This window comes from Necator americanus, chromosome II, assembly GCF_031761385.1.
Source record: "Necator americanus strain Aroian chromosome II, whole genome shotgun sequence".
NCBI lineage: Eukaryota > Metazoa > Nematoda > Chromadorea > Rhabditida > Ancylostomatidae > Necator > Necator americanus.
Window position 1 is genome coordinate 16,463,133 of NC_087372.1, and position 22,968 is coordinate 16,486,100.

At 40.7% G+C, this 22,968-nt stretch overlaps 1 protein-coding gene across 3 annotated transcripts; it reads right to left on the bottom strand.

Moving 5' to 3' along the window:
• Positions 1–179: 179 nt before the first annotated feature.
• On the bottom strand, positions 180–19,530 carry RB195_018083 (uncharacterized protein; the record flags this gene model as incomplete). 3 transcript variants are annotated; one of them, XM_064185356.1, is made up of 22 exons in its annotated part: positions 180–293; positions 399–512; positions 567–644; positions 4,794–4,973; positions 5,028–5,194; positions 5,258–5,384; positions 5,430–5,575; positions 5,630–5,703; positions 5,967–6,112; positions 6,164–6,258; positions 6,382–6,517; positions 6,614–6,714; positions 6,791–6,915; positions 7,662–7,726; positions 7,841–7,993; positions 8,051–8,175; positions 8,304–8,445; positions 9,351–9,483; positions 9,546–9,650; positions 15,397–15,507; positions 15,563–15,720; positions 19,405–19,530. In XM_064185356.1, the coding sequence occupies 22 exons, from the start codon at positions 19,528–19,530 to the stop codon at positions 180–182; spliced, it is 2,721 nt and encodes a 906-aa protein (XP_064041235.1). The 3 variants fall into 3 exon arrangements, with proteins under 3 accessions (XP_064041235.1, XP_064041236.1, XP_064041237.1); XM_064185354.1 differs by having other exon boundaries at positions 9,351–9,489; XM_064185355.1 differs by having other exon boundaries at positions 567–656; positions 9,351–9,489.
• Between the last annotated feature and the right edge of the window lie 3,438 nt (positions 19,531–22,968).

The following is a 22,968-nucleotide window of genomic DNA, read 5'->3' on the forward strand; positions in this document are numbered from 1 at the left end:
AGTCTGAAATGTCAATAATTCACAAAAATGGATGAAACAGAATAACAATATACACAACTTAGCAGGAACTAGTAAAATAAGTAGGACATATAATTGTGTCTTAGCTTTGAAACAAGTTCCATAGTCCATAGAATATTAACATTCAACAAAGTGAAGTAATCAATCAATATTTAGAACTATCACCGTCCAAACAGTTTTGAAAGGAAACGGTTTTCTCTTTCTCTCCTTTTCGGTTCTGTTAGTTCAGGAGATGGAAATCGTTGGGCGTAGACAGTAGGATATGTCCTCTTGAACTGCAATTCTAGCGAATCAGAGGAGAAAAACTACATTCAAAAAATGGAGAAGAATTAAAACCAATGAAGGGAACTAAGACTGTGCAAAGTGGAGGAAAGATAAACCTTCTTTAGTCTTTTTCGTTTCCCATTAATACTCAAGTTTTCGTCAATGCAGATTTGATCCAGTAGTTCAAGAAGATTCTCATTAAGATGTCTCATTTGGTCGGGATTTTTGGCCTAAACAATATTGTAATGAAATCGAAGAAAACTGTGATCGATAACAAAACATACTTGCATCGGATTGGAGAATTGCACAGTGTCCTTTAATGGTGTTGATGTGCTTACTGCACGCTCCTCAGTTGGAATCACCTGCGTGAGATCCTATATATTTTCAATATTTACCGGAAAACCTCGTTGTAATCAATAATTGTAATTGTAATAATGTGGTTGAAATATCATGATCATGATCATGATATATAATAACGGGCTTAATCTGTCACGTGCGTGTGTGCGTGTGTGTGTGTGTGTGCGCGCGCGTGCGTGCGTGCGTGTGTGTGTGGTGTGTGTGAGTCACGAAATTCAAAAAGGGGTGTGAGACGGGTCCACCGGCGTCGGATTGGTGCGCCGGCACCAGATAGCTATAATCTGGAGTGCGACGGGTCCACCGGCGTCGGATTTATGCGCCGGCGCCAGATAGCTATAATATGGGATGCGACGCGTCCACCGGCTCGGATCGGTGCGCAATAACTTCGTATGGATGTCGCGAAAGGTAAACTAGAGTTGCAACCGTTTCATATCCATGGACACTGCACGTACTGCATTACACCTTTATCTGAATCCTCCGCGTGTCTATTTCCTTGCACTTTTGGCTCAACATGAGTAGCATCCCTTCTTCAGAGAGTGGAAACACCCACACAAACGGCTGTTTAAATAGTACCCAACAGTTTACATGATCTGATGTGGAAGTTATCTTTATCAGTGTGATGATGTTGTTCACGTCATTTTATGTTAAAACGTCATTCTGTGATAACTGTTAAGGAAGTCAGGAGGAAAACCCATACTTCGAGTAATGCTTTCAAATTGTATTTATATTATTTAGGTATCGAAGAAGTGTTTGAAGCTGATGGTCGAATATTCTTCAAATGTAGAATTGACGCGTTTAGAAAGAAAAATCTGTAATCTTTCCCCTTAATTTATATAAAAAAAAAGATAAGGAAAGTGTTACTTAAAAAACACAAATCTAATGTTACAGAAAATGCCACTACTATGAACATTCATTGATCATTGAAAGGGAGCGAAGCTAAAACCGCAGAAGAATAAGCCCGTTATTATATACCAGTCTGAGCGTCCGGCTAAAGCCGGACTTCAGACTTTCTGTGGTGTTTGGTTCACTCGCCTTCACTGATCAACGAAAATTAATATTAGGGTTATTAGTTCTATGAAATTGGACTTGTGAATCTCCAACAATCTTTCTTCCTTTTTTATATAATAACTAAAGGCGAAAGATTTCATAGTCTTCTTTCTAAACGCGTCAGTTCTACATTTAGAGAACATTCAAACTTCAGCTTCAAACACTCCTTATCAATATATTATAGACAAAATTTAAATCTATCGCGCAAAATATGGGTTTTCGTCCTGTTTTCTATAAACATTTATCAAAAAATGATATTTTTGCATAAAATGACGTGAAAGACCTCATCTTACTGATAAAGATAACGTTGTCAGATCACATAAACATCTTGCTACTATTTAAGTTGCAGCCGTTTGCATGCGTGTTTCCACTTTCTGAGAACGGCATGCTACAAACTTGAGGCGAACGAAGAAGGAAATAGGCACGCGGAGGAGTCATAAAGGTGAAAAGCAACGCGCCTAGTGGCCACGGCTATGAAACGGCTGCAACCATCTATCTTTTGCGACATGCACATAAAGTTATTGCGCACCAATCCGACGACGGTGGACCCGTCGCACCCCATATTATAGTTATCTGGCACCGGCGCATCAATCCGACGCAGGTAGACCCGTCGCACCCCCTTCTATAGCTATATGTCTCCGGCGCACCAATCTGAGGCCGGTGGACCCGTCGCACTCCTTTCTATAGCTATATGGCGCCTGCGCGCCAATCCGACGCCGGTGGACCCGTTGGCAGCCCCTTCTATGGGTATCTGCCGCTGGCGCACCAATCCGACGCCGCGGGACCCGTCGCAGCCCATTTTGTAGTTTTCTGGCGTCGAGGCAACAACTCGACGCCGATGCACCTCCCTTTTTGAATTTCGTGAGTGACCCACACACGTGACAGAATAAGCCCGTTATTATATATCATGATCATGACCAGTGAGAAGTCTGGCTTTAGCCGGACATTCAGACGTGTGTGTGTGCGCGCGTGTGTGCGTGTGTGTGTGTGTGTGCGCGTGTGTGCGCGTGTGTGTGTCACGAAATTCAAAAAGGGGGGTGCAACGGGTTCACCGGCGTCAGATAGCTATAATATGGGGTGCGATGGGTCCACCGAGGTCAGATTGGTGCGCCGGCGCCAGATATCTATAGAGGGGGGTACGACGGGTCCACCGGCGTCGGATTGGTGCGCCGTAGTGCAGTAGTATCGCAGTGGTATCATAGACGTGGTCACTATCGCTCTATGGCTCCTCCGCGAATCAATTTCCCTGCACGTTTGCCTCAAATTGGTAGCATGACTTCTTCAGAAATTGGTAACACCCACAGAAACGACTGCTTAAATAGTACCCAACAGTTTACTTGGTCTTCGTTACACTTATCAGATTGATCGTGTTCAGTAAGGTTACTGCTCCACTACCTTACGCACTAGGCTTTGTCTTCAGGAACAAAATGACAGCAGATGAGAGGAATTATAGACTTGCGCAGGATGTTTCCGATTTTGACAGAAGCGATAAGTGCGCGACTCGTCATTCGAATGGGAAAATATTAGAAAAAATTGATGGCTAACACCTATACTAAATTGTTTCGCTAGTAACATGATTCGTAATAAACCATAATTAACAATCGAGGAACGAATGCTGCCAGAATTAAATGAAAAGTGTAGAAAGTTCCGTTTTCAGTTGTGAGAAAACAAGCCAAGTGCATTACAGACCAGGTGTATCTCTGATGCTCCGTCTACTTTCACAGTATAAGAAACACATCTGAGTGATTCATCTATGTGTAGCTTAAAATGATGAATCTGACATTCGAATCTGGGAAGGAGAAAACTGCATAAAGGATGAAGGATAAAGTGCCTGGCGTTAATCAATCCGCTTGAGATGCGCCAGCCTCGATTCCCCTTCGATTCAGATTCAGCCGTTTCAAGTCTACGAACGCGTGTCTAGCCTATACAGTAACTTGCGGGAGCTAGCCGATGTATGAAGTCAGTTTTTATCCTTCCATACAAGAGTGCTATCAATCTATCGACCCCGAAGGTATGAAAGGCTTGGTGGGCACTAGGGCAGATTCGAACCTCCGATCGATAGTGCAAACAGAGTGCAACTTCTTAGCGACTGCGCTGAACCGCCACAAACTGCAACAGCAGAGCGAAAAACGCAGCATATTGAGAGCTCATGAATGTATTTTCGACACAGTGGGAAAACATTACATTGAAAGCGTACAAAAGCATCGATGGTACAAATACAAAACATTACATTTACCTCCTTATGGTGTACAAAAGTATCACCTGTTTACACCGTAAGGAGGTAAATATAAAAACCGTCAACGAACTCTCCATCAAGAGTGTGATTTTAGGAATATTCCGCTTCATTTTAGTGAAGGAGGGACTCGAAGTTCTACCATCGATAGTCAGGGACTCTATCGCATTTTTCAATGAATGTAGAGTTAGGTGAAATAGATATACAATAACCGGATTCCAAGAGAATGAGGTTCTACGAGAAAGAAAGGTCGTTGACCAGCGGGTAAGAAGAAGTATTGCAGGCGTCCCCTCGAGAAAATCGAATACCAACAGAAGCACATGTGATACAGTCGGGTCAAAACAGCCTGAAGCTCGCTGCAATTGCGTAAGCAGCTGCGTTCGAAGCGGCTTGCTGCAGCTAGCGGTTGCGATAGACCGGTACCCTTGCTAGCGCTATTGATCGCTGCAGTTCGAGTGTAGCTAGAGATGGTCCCATCTCTATAGCTCCACTGCACTGCTTTGATTGCAGTCGCTTATGCAACTGCACCATTTCGTTTTGACCCTATTGTACCCTGCACCTACTTGAGCACATGCAGGTGGCGTTTTAGTGATGCGAATATCTTCCTTGCACTATTTCACTGGGCTGGTCTTTCTTTATTGGAGCACTCCATTGCATTTGCAAAAAGAAAGACTCAAATATGTAGTTCTTCCCACTCGTAGCTACCAAAGTTTGGAAAAATCCTAGGATATTTGGTGGACGTTGCTGTAAAAGACTTTCATCCATCTTCTTCTCAGTCATATTCACTTCCCCATATGTTGGAGCTTGTGAGGATAGCATTGGAGTTGGAGAAAAACTGAAGCAAAGGAAATAGAGACTGAGACTTGACACCTACCTTTTCTCGTCGTAACTCCCGTACAGCAGAATCGATATCAGACAAAAGGCCGTCCGGGACAGAAAAAATCTCATGTTCATAATCAACAAGAACGGTCACCAAATGCAAACACTGTGAAGGAAGAAGCTGCGAACATCGTGTTCCCATAGGAACTATGCTTTGGGATAACCCCTTTAATACCTTAAATTTCTTACTTAGTTGAATGTCAGTCTACTGTCAAACTATGACAACAACCGCATATCGATTGGAGTGTTGATTGTCTAGTCGTAAGCAGTGATTCGCAGCAATCTTGTTCATAAATCTTATGAGATGATGTAATCGCCGTCTTCGTGGAGGAGGCAGAGAAAGCAGAATAAGTGAGAGAGCTTCTAGTAGTACGGAGGAAGGTTGGAGAGAACGATCTGAAAAAGAATATAATATAATTATAAATAACGTTCGAATTTGGAAGAAGTTTGTAGAAATACCGTTTAAATCTGCTTTTACTGTTGGAAGGTTTGCTGTTTTGTATGAGGAGGCACTTGAAGAACAATCAAGAGAGTACTGTGGGTGCTCCGAAGTTGGCTCAGCGAAATCCGGAAGGTCAACAGAGTCCTGAAAAATCCTGTGCTAGGTGAAATCACTCCTTGAGAAATCTACTGTCCAACACAACGTAGCAGAAAGCCTATCACTCAATTGATCAACGGATCGGGATATTGAAGAAAATTCGTCAAGTTCTTTTGTAATTCCTGCTCTTCTCAGTCCAGGAAGTTTCAAAATATCCACATCTTCTGGAAATTCTTTCCCTGTAACAAATACTAGACGCGGGTATCCAAAAAAAAAGAACGAGAAAAACATACAGAGGCATTTATTACGCTGTTCCTCATGGCCTCTTCCTGCAGCAGGTCCGTATATACAAGAAATGTTGGTGCTGCTGAAAATATAAGCCTCGAATTGTGCCAGATTTGCATTGTAGAAAAAGGGATCTCCGAAGTCAACTCAAAAAAGTGCAAGTATCAATAAATTGACAAATCCCATTCTTTCCCTGAAACCAACACTTTCCTCCGGACGACTACGAATTCGTAATCAGTATAAACTATAAACTTAGTCGGCAAGTCTAAAAAACATAAATATCAATATGCAGGATCGGTAATATCAATAAAGAGGCAAATCCACAAAAGATTTGCAAGAAAGTACCTAGATAAGTCCTCCTGCAAAGTTTGCAGAACTCTTCGATCATCTTTGAAACTTGGTTCGTTATTTGCTTTAACTACCCCTATGTGTTCACCAAGAGAGGAAATACTCGAATTTGTAGATGACGATGAGCAAATTCGATGCGTCAACTGTAAAACAAAAGGAATAGAAGACTCTCTATACATTCACAAGTACCTCACCGTGGTAGACAAGCAACGTGGAACCACACGACTACGAGGAGCATCTTCGGTAAATTCCGTTTCAATATGAAGAGAAGAACGATGATTAGTTACGTCTAAATTACGAAGAAAAAGATAACTAATTCACTAGATGGAAAACTGAGAAGAAGATTTTGTTGCTCAACAAAATAACCCAACTTGAACAAAATGTCCGCCAAGTGAATGAACATAGGACTCACGTTTATTTTCTTCACAAACATTTGCTTTCCTTGCACTACAGCAAGAAAGTACATGAATTAGAGCTAATGTCTCTGCATAAGACAACGCTGGATCTTCACGAGATAAACGTGAGCACACAGTTTTGAAAACATTCACCTGAAATGGAAGGAACTGTCACCCTGACTGGGAAGAATTTTTGACTATGGAAGACGTTTACAACGTAAGAATCATTCCTGTAGGACTGAAACGCACCTCTTGATTTTCCTTATAGATAATAACGTTAGCAGAACCCGATGGGAAAGGAAACTGCTCGAGATATCGCATGAGTCGTGTTATGAACCCGGAGAAATCTTCTACACTGGTTGAATAGAAATGAGTTTTGACCAGTCGAGTCACTGGTGATTCAACAGCAAAATTATCAAGGATTACCTCGATCAGTGCGCGCCTTGACAACACCGCTTGAACCAATTCGCTGACAGTTCCACTTGACATTTTGACCTACAACTTCCCACGTGATGAACGATAAATCTTCCACATTCAGTATACGCCGTAACCTAAAATGAGTCAGCATTTGGGACTCCACGATTTGACATGATTATGGGCGGGCTGTTTCATTATTACACTAACTGAGAGCTAATTAGTTTACAATTAGGATCCACTTACAACAAATAGTGTTTCTTTCCGTACAAACAACTACTTTACAAGCTTCTTTGATTTGAAAGGACAAACATTCAGATAGTAGCTTTCACATCTGATTCGGAAAAGAGAAGAAAGTCGAGCAGTTGCAATAGAATGCAACAGTCCCCACAACAGCGAAAACTGCGCATACCAAATATTCGCAATCTGTAGACAAAGTGCAAAACTAATGATCTCACAAAACTGTTCTTCCTGTGCTTTATTAGAGAATTTCATCATAACTTGCAGTTCCTGATGACACACTGTTCACTCTTACAGAGTTACAAAACTCACTAGCGCAAATTATAACGTTACCGTCTTAAACCCTTACTCAACGACTGAATAGGTGGTCACGATTTCTACACTCTAAATGTACTCAATTAATATAATAACAAACCATTCATTCGTTATTCCTCTATACGCCTTATTAGAAGGGAGAGTGGAGAAAAAAAAAGCGGGAGATCAGAAACGAAAAGTAAACATGAGCAAAAGACGTAGAGGGTAATAAGGAGATTAAGTCTGCTTGAAATGTCCTCTATTCCTTTCGGTGGGAAAGTAAAAAATGCTTTTATTTGGTTCAACACGAAGTGCTTTAGATCACTTCAAATATAAAAGAAGAAATCACCTTGCTAATAAACAGTTTCTCCATACAGACCAAAGGTCCACTTCTGTCAAACGCCTTTGAGTGACCTAGAAAAATATAGTACTGTGACGGTGTTTACTGTCTTTTTCCACGTGTATTCTATCTGTTCTTACTGAAGGTATTCAAGAACGCTCGTATTTTGAATGAAAAACATCCCCAACCTGCAAACGTGCATAAATATTATCTGCAGCTTGAATATTTAACTTTGCTGTACTCGCTCTTTCATTATGGTCCAGCAAATCTTCAAATTCAGGTCTGTTCTCGTTACCAACGTTTGGAGAGCTCGGTAGAGCGGAGTTCCATTGCGCTTTCTTCTGGAAGAATATCCCTAACAAGCAATTCACTAATACGAATAATAAGAGCAGCATTACATTTTTCTTTGGCTGTTCTGGCCTCTTCCTTCGTACAAAACTCAGCCATTCATACGCTCCTTCATCTTTAATTCTATCAAGCTCCTTCGATAATGACTTCGGAGCTTCTTTTACATGCGGAGATCCTACAGCATCGGCTGGCTTCTTTTTTTCCGTCAAAGAAACAGAAAATGAAGAGATTCAGAGAGTTATTTTAGACGCACCAATTTTTTAGAAAAGAAAAAAAAACAACAGGACCTACTTCAAGACTTACTATTTTTCTTTCTACCCTTTACTCTGCGCGGCTCGACTACGGGAGTACTGCAATCCTTGTGTGGTGAAACTCGCAAATTGAAGTTCACCTCGACCCTTCTGCTATCGATAGTTTCTGCTATGGAATCGGCAGAATCACACAACTGAAACAGCACCGAATTCCCAAACAACATATTTTTTTAGTAAGCACTGTTTTCCAAGTTTTTCCAAAGTAAAGGCAGGAAAACATAAATTATGAAGGATTTTGAAAAAGAAACAGGTCAGAAGTTGGACTCGTTGTCATGATTCCCAACACTTAACGCGGGACGTGACTTCGAGGATGCTGCAACGCCTGCTATGTTGATGATGTATAACTTGAGTTCAAGTTAATTAACCCTAAAAACCCCAACACTAAAGTATTAGCTTGTTCGTTGTTTTTTTTTCAGTGCTGTTGCTAGAACGCCTTCTTATGCGTTACTGTTCTCCGTGATGGCCGGTGACAAAGTCAGAGCAGCAAGGGAGGAAGGTGCGCTCGAAGTGGCGAGGTGGGACTAGTGGCTCCAAATGAGAGTCCTACTCATCCCTGCATTGCAGCGAGCTAGAGACCCGCTTTGAACTCAGCTAACTCCATTGCACCAGTTCGAGCGCAGACGGTTACGCAACCAGGTTTCAAGCTACGGTTTTACGTTTTTATTGCCTCTGGATGCTTGATAGTTGCTTCTCTCAGAAGATGCAGGGCTGACAAAAATCGTAATCAAGCAGTGATGTGTCGCAAATTATCTTGACTGATGGGGGAAGAAGTGCAATTAACTAATTCCAAATTGTAACCAAGCGTAGCGTTCAAAACAGCAGGAGGCTAGACTTTCTCAACTGTCAGTGTAGAAGAGCCGCAGCCGCGCTGTTTGTTAATGTAGCCGACCATGCTATCGTTCCTGCTGTCTGGTTCATTATTATTTTTGTAAGAAAATAAAGATAATAATAGATTTGTCTGCAAAGCTGTGACTGTCTTAAGTAGAACATACGATTATTTCCAAATCTATTCTTGGAAAAAGCAGCTTAAAACATATACCTTATTCGAAGGAGGTAGTAGCGAGAGAAGATTTCCATGAGAACTCGACATCCTCCTGCTGAATCCACTTGGATGCGGCGAGAGAACTTTCCGATATGCGAACTCACAAGGAGATTGAGAAGAATAACACGGACTTAATCTATGTATGTGAATAAGGGGAAAAGCATCTTGAAGAACAAATGTATATAAACGTACTTAGGAGGTGTGCGAGATTGTCGATGTGATTCGTCGTGGCATGAACTTGTCCGCACTAGACGAGGTGTGCGTGATATTCCAAATAAAGCACAGTCGTCGACAAACCTGAGTAAAGACACTACAATCTCTCATTTCTAGCGCATTGTATGTAGGACATCAAAACTTTATGCCTATCTCAAAATGCTTTATGCCTTGTCGTATGCCGGAAGCAATCAAACGGCTCTTGAGAAGTTACGTTAGCAAATATTTTTAGCAAGTCAGAAAGCCTCGCAACAATCCATCTTGTCGCCAAATTTCAATCATCCTTATCACCGCTTTCAACATGAGGTGATTTTAAGTAGATAAAAACGGAAACTTGACAAATAGTAACAGTAACTATTGCTGAAGATTTGTGAAAACCTAACTTACTGCGGCAGAATCGCGTCTAATCCTACGATTCTACTCACTATTTTGACGACCAACAATCCTCAAAAGGCATCACCATTTCCGTGAATAATCTCGTCGCTGTTTAGCAAGGAAAAGAAAAGGAAACGCTAGCAAGATGATGAACCCTTACGGTAATAATTCACTGTTGGTAACAGTGTATTTTCAGTCTCGGGAACAGAGAGATGGATTAAAAACAGAAAAAGTATATATATATATATATATATATATATATATATATATATACACGTCACTTGAACGTCCGGATAAAGCCAGACTTTCACCGGTTGACAAGAAATAACAGTACTGACTTTTTTGTAAAATTATGATTGTTTTTTTTTTCTCCAATCAATGCCTTTTTTTCAATTTCTTTCCTCAAAACTTTAGGCATAGATGAGAGATTTCATGATTTTCTTCCCAAACGCGTCAGTACTGTATTTGGAGAGCAATAAAACTTAACTTTACATCTATGTTTCTCTGAAATCTCCACAGTTTTGAAACATTATTCGAAGTATGAGTTTCCTCCGCTCTCAACTATTAGCACAGAATGATGTGCTAACATGAAATGACGTGAGTATCATCATTATAACGATGAAGATAAAACTATACGTCCGACCACGTGGATTGTGTTGGCTAGTATTGTAGCCATTTGTATCTGTGTTTTAAATTTTTGAAGAAAGGATGTTAGCAGCATCAGGGAACTATGCTTGGAAATAGATATGCGAATGAGTCATAGAAACTCATTCTACCGTTGGTTCTCCCGCGCACCAATCCGACGCAATGGGACACATCACATCCCACTCTATGACTTTCTGGCACCAGCTCACCATTCCGACGGCGTGCGACTCGTCTCTCCCAATATAACCGCGTTGGGGCTCCCGCGCAAAAAATCCAACATCTTGGTACCCGTCTCCCTCTTTTTGGAATTTCGTGACTGAGACATACACAAACGCTAGGACGTGACAGAATAAGCCTGTTACTATACAGCATGATAGTTTTCAAATTTGGAAGTGTACATTCACATAAAAGTTTATTTACCCTCACTAACGTATGACAGAAACTAACTTGGCCTATCAAATCCAACACATATAAAAACATATCTCTGGACAATAGTGGAATGGTAGAGTGCTCGCCTATAAGGTGCATTGCCATGGTTCGGCAACCCACCGGTGCAGAGTTTTTCATCATTATGGAGTATTTTCGTGACACACAGACAAACACACATACACACACGGACTAAGCGCGTTATTATATAGCATAATATATCATGCTATATAATAGCGGGCTTATTCTGTCACGTGTGTTGTCGGAATTCCAGACCGCGGTGAGACGTGTCTCACGGTTTCGAATTGGTGTCCCGACGGCAATAGCCGTTATAATGGGGTGGGAGGGGCCTCACGGCGTCGAATTGGTGCCCCAGCGCCAAACAACGGCAAAATGCCTTAAACTGGTCTCGACGCCGCGGTGCAGTAGTACTGCGCAATGGTTCCAAGTGAATTTGTTAAGAAGTAAACGAATCGTGAACCATTTTATTGCCACGAAAGCTGCTGTGTTGCGTTTCATCCCTATGTACTGTCATCATATATATTCCCTGCAGTTTTGCCTCATCAGTTTCGAAAGAGCTATTTTATTAGGCACATTATTCTGCGCTAGCACATTATTCTGCGCTAATTGTCGAGGAGAAATAGAAGAAAAATTCATGCTTCGAATTTTGTTTCCAAAAATATTACGGAGTCGAAGGAATATATGCGGGTGTAAAATCAAGTTTGAGTAACTTCCAAATGTAGTACTGACGAATTTAGGAAGAGAACCATGAAATCATCACTTGAATTCCTGATCATTTCGTTAATGCTTAAATTTGCAGAACGAAAGGACAAAAGAAGCGTCGTTAGAAAAAATACAAGTTTAATTTTTTGAAAAATTTCACTACATTTTCAGTGAAGGGGACAAGGCGTGCACCGGAAGAAGTATGGTGCCCTGCATTCGCTGACCGTTCAAACTGATTTCGTTATATAATCGTGGATTAACAGTAAGGTGCTATAAGATATTGCAAAGAAATTATTGCAGTGTAAATTCTGCATGTGCATCAACTGTTACACTACGCGTCCTCTTTTTATTCGTCCGCTCAATTGAAATTACAAATAATGCGAAAATTGTCCACAGAACTAACTACGCACTACTGCTCTCGTCAAAAACCTTCGAATTATTGCGAATTTACCAGCTTATGTGCAACATCTTGAACTGTTACAGTGCATTTTCGCAGTAAGGATACCTAAGCTTAGCATAGCATGTAGGAAGATCAGATCATGAGTAAGCCTGCTGCTCATGGGTCATACTAACTTGATTTCACTTCCTTCATGTAGTACTGCAACTCATTACAATATCGTGCACACAACAAATGTGGCGTATTTCTTCTAAGTGTATGTCATAGAGATAACCATAATAAGATTAGGATCATCATAAATGTATGCAGTTTTATAGTATTACCTTCACCATCTACACAAAAATCACATATTTTTTGTGCATACACAAAGTGTGGGTGTAAGAGTGAACGGCAATGGACAGCATTTATCAGAGAGACCAACACGATTGTATTTTTCTGTAACATTTGCACAAGGTTTCTAGATCAGTGTGTGATTTCACCCAGCTCTTCGACTGTGTTCGATATTTCCGTAACAGAGAAGTGCTTAGCGCATATGAATAACTTTTAGGAAGAGGTCACATGCTCATTGCGGATGCCGGTGTCACCTTCAGAAAGTGAACAGGTTAGAATTTCTAACCTGAACAATAATTTTGACGACAACAAAAAATAATAGGAATAACTCGGATCTCTAATTTAACTTTCAGAATGATTCATTTATAACGTGGAGGAATTTCAACGCCGAGGAATTTCAAACAGTAATAAGTTTTTTTCTAATATCGATTCTTTTCTTTTGCTACTACTTAGTTCCACGAGCGGACTCCTTGACCGTACGAACTAGCAACCATGTCAAGATAAACCATTGCTCAAAGCAGATATCACGCTGCCTAATATGGCGGATTTAGTTCTCAAAAATAAGAGTTCCTGACATTTGTATCAGGACCCGAATTCTGCGTTGTTATGCTATATTTTTGGCGCTGTATCATATATCCATTATACAAACATTCGGCATTGTAAAGAGTTATATTTTGACGGTCATCTTATCAAGATGACCGCCCACGAAGTTTGTTTATTCTACGATTGCTCATTATGCCTATTTTGTTAACGACCGCCCACAACGGCTCTGATTCCCGTGTTTCATGGCTCCCAGTGAGCACATCGCTTTCGCCTATCAATAACTTCTTCGCCTATCAATATCGCTTTTGCCTATCAATATCGTCTTTGCCCGTAAATATGGTCGTCGCCTATCAATATCGTCTTCTCCTATCAATATCTTCTTCGCTTATCAATAACGTCTTCGCCTATCAATAAATTATTATACTACTACCACTGAACCACCTGTACTCTGAGGCAACAGCCTTATCGCTTTACTGATAGGGCATAAAGAAGGATCCGTATAAATCCTTCGCGCCATCACAGCGACATTGTATAGGCGGGTCAAAAGGAAAAGAAGCGCGGTGCAGTTACACAAAAGGCCGTGGTCTAGGCGGTGCGTTGGAGCGTAACGGTTAGGATCGAGGAATACTTTTCTAGCAGTACTCACCGTTGTAGTCCGCCTCGATGGCAACCACCAACTTCATTGCGCTGCTTCGAGCGCAACCGCTTACGTACCTGTACCAAGCTTCCTGTCGTTTTAACCTGACTGTGCCTCCTCGAACTTTCGAGTCCAGTTCTCCCTTCATATAAGAGAAACCATAAACATTCACAAGTGCTAAGATGGATAATGATTACTGGAGCACAGAAAGATCAGCAGATGCTATTGAAACGTAGGGTGAACATAGTTTAGTGGAATAAGTGTAAAAAATACCAATAAGTGCAAAAAAAATTTAAAAAACTAACATAAAACTAAAATTAGCGAGGTCAGACAGATTACTATGTTATTCGAAATACAGATTAAGAAATAAGCTCCAGGAAAAAGTGCTAGAACCAAGTGGAAGGATGGAAATTTGATAAGCTCCCTTTGAGTGTCAGGGTACTAAGCCTTATCAACACTAACACATGAAATATGGGTCAAAGATACATGTGGACATCGTAGCTGCCCGGATCCGTCATAGTGGAGAGTAAAAAGTACTCCATGTACGTGTCTACCGGTCTGTTGATAAATACTACAATATTAGATCAGCTAGACCGTTTAGGAAGAAAGAAAGTTGCGCGGGCAGGATGGTCTATCTTTCTGGTATCAGCCTGTGTGTTATCGATGACAATGGTTCCATCGACCGCCATTTTTATTCTGGGTAGCCCCAAGAATTGCATGGTGTATGGGCCAAATGATGGGTCAAGTCAGTGTTCTTGACCTACCAGACTAGCACTCATGTAAGAAACAAATGAGAAAATAAATTTAACAGAAGAAATGGAAAATTGAATAAGTAAAATAGGAAGAGAATGAAAGCACTGAAGGGAAATCTGCCTGCACACTCTGCCTTCACGCTTTACCCGAACGAAACTTTGTTTACAAATCTTTTTCTCTCTTCAAGAATCTTCAAAGACGAAATCGCCTTATATTGCTTTAAATTGGCACGGAGTTAGTTCCGAACCATTGACACTCGACAACAACACTTCCACAATTAACATAGATCTCTCACTTCGCGGAGAAGTTAGGCCTTTGTAAGCCGCTATTAGGCGTTCTCTTGCGGCTTTATTTACTTGGTAGCTATCGACCACGTTAGTCGCCAGCAGCAAAGCGTGATCGATAGTCAACAATTGGTAGAACTACAAATGCGGTAGCACGTGTTTTGATTAAGTTTTACCTAAGAGAACGTATTGTAAAAGATGTAGCAAGAAATACACTCGCTGAATATCTCTTGAATGTATTTTTGTATGACTGGGTATATACTCGGAAGAGCACCAGATCAACTTTTTCCACCAGTATGATAGACTACTCCACGAAATTATCCATAATTCAACAGACCACAGAAATTATTTTTCATATCTCACTTTTCGAAGAGTCAATAAATTTCTAAAGAAATCCTGAGGTGTATTTTTTTAAAATTGTTACTCAGAAACGAGAAAGATGGAAACGAAAAAATATTTCGAAATAAACTGAATGAAGTGAATATAAGCACATAAGCAGAAAATATTTGAACGAGTGAGATGGGGATGATGATCACGGCCAAAAGTGAAAACGAAATTTATTACGACCACGACTACGAACTAATCCTGTTCGTACAATTACATTAAAATTATGAAAACGTTTCTCGCCTACTTTAATAACAATTCTTAATGGAGTAGAAACAGGGAATAAAAATCTATGCAACAAAGGTCAATGAATAGAAAATATCAAAGACTTACACGTATAGAGAAGCATTATCTCGAAAGACATCCTTCTCACTCGGATTTGGTCTTGCCTTTTTTATGAAACCTTGATCCACAAACTTTTGAAGTAATGTGATGCAGTTTGATCTGAAGATGCACAATCTTGGAGTTGCATAAACCAAATTAATGAAAAAAGAGTGACCTGTCAACTTCGCGACCTTCGAAAATAAGTCGCGGTAACAGCACCATTAAGAAATCAACTGCTTCTTTTCCAGTGAAGGAAGCTTCATAATAGGTAAGTTGACGACGATGTCTTTTGATGGGCATCTCATCGCGAAAGTGACGCACAATATTATTCCACTGCAAACACATTTGTATACCTAAGCGGAACTATTTCATGATACTACACTTGAAGGAAAAGTCTTAATTTGAAAAATGACGCACAATTTTACTCCCCCTACCACTGCTCCTTCCTGTGCATCAAGGGTGGGAACACAAGACTCACACCATTTAAAGTGCACAGTCACCGACGCTACACCTCATTTTGTTTGATGCGTACCGCCCTCGACAAAACTCCACTGGTTCCCTCCCACTTTGCGCCCACTACAGAACAAAAAAAAAGATTAACTTGTCCACGAAGGATTTTGAAAACTACCGCAAAAACTACCGAAATAATCCTACTCGTAAAAATGTGTTAAAATGAAGTTAAAATTCGGTTCTGTCATACTAAAATCACATGTTAAACCTCCTAACAACAAAACACTACGACGAACCACTTTATTGAAAACGGATTTTGCTACGGCTAGACTATGCAATAGTCCTACATACACAATTACATTTAAAAAAAGAGAAACTTTCGGGAAGTAAAAAAAAGTTCTCCATGCCGGATGCATAGGGGTGGGGGTAAAGTGTAATTGGGAGAAGTCGTGCCGCTATTTCTGGAATCAAATAACTAAATCAATGGGGGCCTCAAACCTTAAAGGAATCACCCCGCGAATCTGAGGTGGTACGGATTTCAGGTGGAGCATTCGTATACGTAGATTATGGAGGTGGGTGATTCTGTCCATTTCTTGCTAATTGGTGTAAAGAAACGGCCCGGAAGATGCGACGTGTGCACACGGCTGGCGCGCTCCAATCGAAGTCGTAGAAAATAGCGCGCCGGAACGCTCGAACCCGGGTATCTTCCGGGTCGTTTTTTTACGGCAATTAGGAAGAAATGGACGGAATCACCCTTCACTCCATAATCTACCGTATACGAATAGTCCACCTGAAATCCGTACCACCTCAGATTTGTGGGGGGATGCCTTTAAGGACTAATCAGTTTTATTGTTTTGTAAAATTGGAGGTGAACTAATATTCACGAAGCATTATATGACTCGTATCTAAACTTACACTCGGCCGCGCGAGGCTCCGCCCCTTGGACCATTGCTAAAACGCCGCGAAATTCAAAATGGTACACTGAGTAACTACGTCCTGTTGTTTCAGAGGAATAAGCGTAGAGGAAGGTAGAAAATGAGTGCCTTAAGGTGCTTCACGTACTCTTATGTTAAAATGAACGAGGAGAATATCACAATAAACTTTGATCCAAGAAAGAAAGGAAGTATTATCTCCGAATTTCAAACTGAGTAAGTGATGAAATAAGAAGTTAAGCTTTCTGACCTTTATCATGCAGCTAACGACGAGAGCTATGCAGGTAACTGCATAGCTAAAATCTTTTCCTCTGTCAGGTTTTGTTCTCGTTTTTCCATTTGCTCTTGCATTGCTTTCCTTATTTAATGTGTAGTTTCATTTCCCTTTTGTTTCCTTGTATTTGTTTCTGTTTTTCACTCTTTCTTCTTAACGTTACTCTCCTTTTTCATTCTGGCTTTACTTCCCGGCATGTAATTGTGCTGCTTATTTTGCTCCTAATTAACGAATGCGTACTGCATGATAATCGGCACTTATATCACGTTAATACATGACAAGAACATCGAAGCTAAAGGAACACAATTCACATAAAAAAGTAGTGAAGGTTTCTCAAATGAGAGTTCTCCAGGACTCTTCTCCAGTATCTCTTTCTAACTGGAGATAGTACTTTTCTACAAAACATCCTGGGTGATACAGCTCCAACATTGGTACGAGATAATGAAAAAAGTACGAAAGAAAGCGGTCCATGACGAAACCTAGTAGGGGTTTTCAGACTTTACTTAAAGTTTCTACTTGTAAATATTTTCGATCGACTTTGTTTTTGGTGTCTTTGAACTTTGTCCCAAGATTTTTTCTTCGAAAGAGCAGTTTTCTGCTACTATTCAACCGATTCTACAAAATTCTGGAGACACAAAAATCAAACTCTCTTCATATTCAAAGTTAGGCCTAGCGCATTCTATAGGAAGTAAACGTGCGAAATTTGCCAACAATGAATACTTTTGCGAAAGTATGACTACTCATTTGTGCATCCCAATTTTAACTTTTCCCAACTTCAAAGCTCTGCTCAGAAAAACTTAGAATCAAATCAAAGCTATTGAGGCACTTCGGCTCTGATGATACTATTACGTAATGGGAAAAATGACACACGTGAAGAACATAACGTCGTTTCTTCTCCTGTTACTAAAGCGAAAACAGTAGCGAGGTTAAGAGCGGGTGTCCAGGTACTGTGTCAATACTTGATACTGTGGGAATCACATGAAAACGGCAGTGAACTTAATCATGTTGAAAGAAGTCCGCCTGTAAAACAAAAAACAAATAGAACTAAAAGAAAACTAATCAAGTAAAACAGGTGTGTAATAGACGAGAGAAAGAATGAAGGCTCAAATTAAATAAGTGATAGTAACAAATAAGGAGATCAATACAAGAACAAATGGATCAACGAGAAGAAAACTGGACAGAGGAAGAGTAAAAGATGTCAACTATGCAGTTACTTGAAGTAATCGTCGTTAGCTGTATGATAAGGATCAAAAAGCCTAAGCTCCGATCTCATCCCTTACTCGGTTTGAAATTCGGAGATCATACTTCGTTTCTTTTTTGGATTAAGGTTCGTTGTGATATTCTCCTCTTTTGTTTTAAAGGCATTACCCAACGAATCTGAGGTGGTACGGATTTCAAGTGGAGCATTCGTATACGTAGATTATGGAGGTGGGTGATTCTGTCCATTTCTTGCTAATTGGTGTAAAGAAACGGTCCTGAAGATGCAGCGTGTGCACACGGCTGGCGCGTTCCAATCGAAGTCGTAGAAAATAGCGCGCCGGAACGCTCGAAGCTGTTTTTTACGGCAATTAGGAAGAAATGGACGGAATCACCCCCTCTCCTTAATCTACGATCCCGCATACGGATACTCCACCTGAAATCCGCAATAACACAGATTCGTGGTATGCTGCCATTTAAGATAAAAGTGCGCAAAACACCGTACGGGACTCATTCTCTACTTTTCTGTAAGCTTATTCCTCTAAAACAACAGAGGAAATAGTTACTCGGTGTCATAGATACAATAATCGGAGCCGGTGCTCCGACCCACTTCACTTTTGGACGGTCGGAGAAGGGATCCTCATCACTTGAGCTGCAGTTCATGAGTTAGACCCATTCATCTGAGGAATGTCCGGCTCCTCCCTATCGCACCTATGCTCGGTGTACCATTTTGAATTTCGACAGTTAGCATTGGTCCAAAGGGAAGCCTCCCGCAGCCGGGTGTAAGTTTAGATACGAATGTATTTTATGCTCTCCTCAACTCAAATTGCATAATAGAGGTAGAGGTGCAAACACGGTTGTTTTTCACGTCTTTTGTCTGAATTACTGGGCGAAATTCAGAGTGATTACGCACACAGTTGCGAAATGAACTCGCAATAAATCCCAACATCGTCAATTTCATACTCCAGTAAGTTTCCTTTAACATGTAGACAAAAACAGGTACTACAAACCACTGATGCGCAATGATGATCATATGGAAATCTTCAGAAGTTTTTTGTCTTTCTCGAATAAGGATTCATTAACTGCGGCAAGTAAAAAAACGTGTAAGTGCAGATATTACAATAGCAGAATTTACAGCTCAATAAAGAAGATTCGCAAACCCACCAACGTAGTCGCCCTGTACTTTCCAGAATGTGTTCCAGGACAGTCTCTACTGTAGTATTTACTGCATGTCTTATCCGAGCTTCTTGACGGTAGAACTCTATTCAATGGAGTTGCATTTTTAGACATCGTTAAGACCTGAACTAGAAAATGAACTTCAACTTCGAAGGCGTGATTTGTGGTTATAATGAAGAAATCTTCAGCAGCATTAACTCGAAAAATTCGGTACGAAAGATATTCGAATGACTGTGGCAGAACAAATTTGTTGATATGTGCAGAAGAAAAAAGCAAAACTCTTAACAACGTCTTTTTGTAATGGCGCCAAACTGGACCTAGCGCAGTGATCTGCATACTGGACCTAGTTCAGTGCTTACAGTACATAGATACGGTAGCCGGAGCCGGTGCTCCGACCTCCTTCATTTTTGGACGGTTTTCGACAGGACCCGCTTTGCTTTTGGACTGTTAGCGGAAGAACCCCTTCCCTATTGGACAGTTGGCGAAGGGATCCTCATCACTTGAGCTGCACCCCATGAGGTAGACCCCTTCACGTGAGTAGAGTCCGTCCCCACCCTATGCTGCAGCATGCGGGAAATGTTCGGCCTTCTTTTCTTGCTTTTTTTCGTATTTATTTTCTTCACTATTTTTCGTGGCAGGTAGGCGCAGTTGGCAGAGTTTTCGCTATCTGTACGATTGATCGCAGGGTCGAATCCGCCGTAGCGCCAATCAAGCATTTGAGCCAGTGTTTTTATCCATCCAGACATGTCTGGGTGGATAAAAACACTGGCTGACAGATTGTCGCCAAAGACTTTATCGTTTATTTTTACGTATAGTAGTGCATGAGTAGAATTACGCATTCTTGGTAAAGTCCTTTCCCATAAACTTGTCGTTTGTTTTGCTCTTGGAGTGCCTTTTAAATCTAGGTTTGCATACTTAAATTCTGAACCATTTTTTTCTTGTGTAATTGGGCATAATTGGGATCTTTTGTAGTTGTTCAAGAAAATCCTTCTCACTAATCCAATAGTTTCTCCTGATTTTCTTAGCATCTCGCCAAAGATTTGAGATTACGAGATTATTATTACTTTTTGGTTTTTTAGTTCGCTTCGTTCTATCGAAAATGCTTCGCGCTATCGATCCGAAATCTCATTTTAACTATCTCAAAAAATGAGATTACGAGAATTGCCCCAACTTTCGTATAGCTGGTTTGGTTTGCCTTCTTATCCATCAAAATGGATAAGATCCTTCTTTTTCAACCCCCATCAAATTCCCACAAAACAAAATTTTAGAGGCGTTCTAGGAGCACAACAAATGACAACACTAACGGAAAAGGATTTCATTGGTATTTGTTGACTACTTACTTCTTTTGTTGTTGTAAAGACAGGATGGCTTTCAGTAGCACTCATATTCTACTCTCTTGTATATTAACACTCAGTCAATATTTTCTCTTGCGACAAGTGAGATGACAGCTCACAGTCGCCGCCTAGGTATATAATTACGGAGAAATATCCCCAGTACAAGCGCGGAATTAAATGCATTACGTTAATCGTGAGTTTTTTTGTCCCGTTGTATTCCAAACAACCGAAGTATATGGTCCAATGAATAATAGTTTATATACAAACGTCAAACTGGTTGCAAGATCAGATGCATTAGGTAACCGCTGGATGCGGGTTAGAGTCCGCCCATTCCGCGAGTAGGATAAGAATCCATAGAACATAGAACAATAGGCAAAATACGTTCTTGGAAGCTCCTTTTCGGTTTTTTTAAACAGACTATAATTCTTTTTCCGTGCAATTCTGCACGACTAAGATAACTTCATAGTCGTAGATGCATCAAAATCCTTTTTCTGTAGGCATAATCGCCGATCATCGTCCTATCGACAGGAGGGCAGTGCTCTTTTCCACCGAAGCTGTAGTGAATCTGGCCGAGATGGAGCATTAATATTCATAGTGACACAAGCCGCAAGGAACTTGTAAGGCATTTTTTTCTGAGTGTCGTGAAGCAAGAATCGATTGGGATCGTTTTCCGTGGCACAACGAAAGCTCTTACTCTACTCCCGCGTTACTAAAGGAGTGAAAATGGGGATCGTGCGTTACGATCAGATGGAATTGTGAACATGACGTTGGTAGCTAACTGTGCAATTTAACTAACAGAAACGGGAAAAAGAGTTCATCTCCAGATGAATTATGAGAATCTTCGCAATTCGTCTAGACAAACCCACTGTTTTCTCTGTTTGACTTCTATTGTGAGGATGGAACGACTTCTGGGAGATTGAGAAAGCACATGGATCAACTCAAAGAAGCATCCTTATCAGCAACGCCGACACTACTCTCGACCTCACCATCGCCCCGAAGGACAATAGTCGTCGTTACGAAGTGTTTGTGAGAATGTTGAGTGAACTACAACCAAAAAGCTACAACAATGGTGCCAAAATAAGTACCCAGCCACTGTCGCCCATCAAAAAGAAGGTAGAGAACCGCCCACTACCATAGACAGAAACTAATGGATCTACATTTAATAGCAAAGAATAGAAGGAAGAAGACTACTTCAATCTTAATATCATAGTTTTGAAAATAAACCTTCGCGCTCTAGTCGTCTCTCAAACGAATGCAACACAGTTCCTTTCCCACACAAACAGGTTCATCCTTGCGGGACCGTATGTAGTCGTGATGACGTTTCCTTTAACATGAAACGAAAATTTGAGGCGGATTCTGCCGCTGTTCGTGCGTATTTTGCTGTAGTTTTATTTCGAAGTCATTGTTTATTTTATTCTGCCTTCTTACGCCTCATCTGAATGAGTAAAATGGACAGTTTAGGATTTTGTCCTCGGTAAAGTTGCTGTTTATCTGTTGTGGTGTCATCACTATTATTCTTGCAGTTTTCTTGCCATTACATTGTCATTTCAGCGTTTTTTTTTTCAAAAACTTTCCCATTGTCACACAATCACGGGGGCATTCTTCACAGTGCATTTCGTGCGCCTTTTCGCAACAGTCGTCAGTGATCTTACTATTTTATGTTGCATTCGGTAGAACCATGCGAAGATGAATATGATGGAGTGCAATAGAGGTAGAACGAAGGAGTTTTCTTTCAGTCAACTAGAGCCGATATCACCTCCATACTCTCTTTGTTAGTTTTCGCTGTTTTCTCTTGTTTATTGTGCTCCAACGTTTCTTGGGCATTGATGTTCTAAGTCATCAAAAAGAATTAATTGGACGTTTCTCGTGTCTGTTCAAAACAGTCATTCACTCTTCACTCACAAATCCAAACCACTCAACTGCACTTTGTTTTCTGGAAATTCTTTCTTCCTTTCTTCTTTTCGCAGCTTTAGCCTACATGTCATATATCCTTCAAGACAGGCTTAGGTTTTAGGGCGCCGACTAACTAACTTAGTTATTCACTTCCAGAAATAGGTGCGCGGTTGAGTGCCTTCCCCCACCTACACTGCTCGTCGAATTCTCTTGGAGTAATAACCGTTCTAGTAATTTTTTGAAGAGTCCTTTTTTTTATGACGTAAGCAGTTTTTAAAGAATGTGGCGACCACGAATTTGGCGTGGCATGGATTTCCGTTGGAGT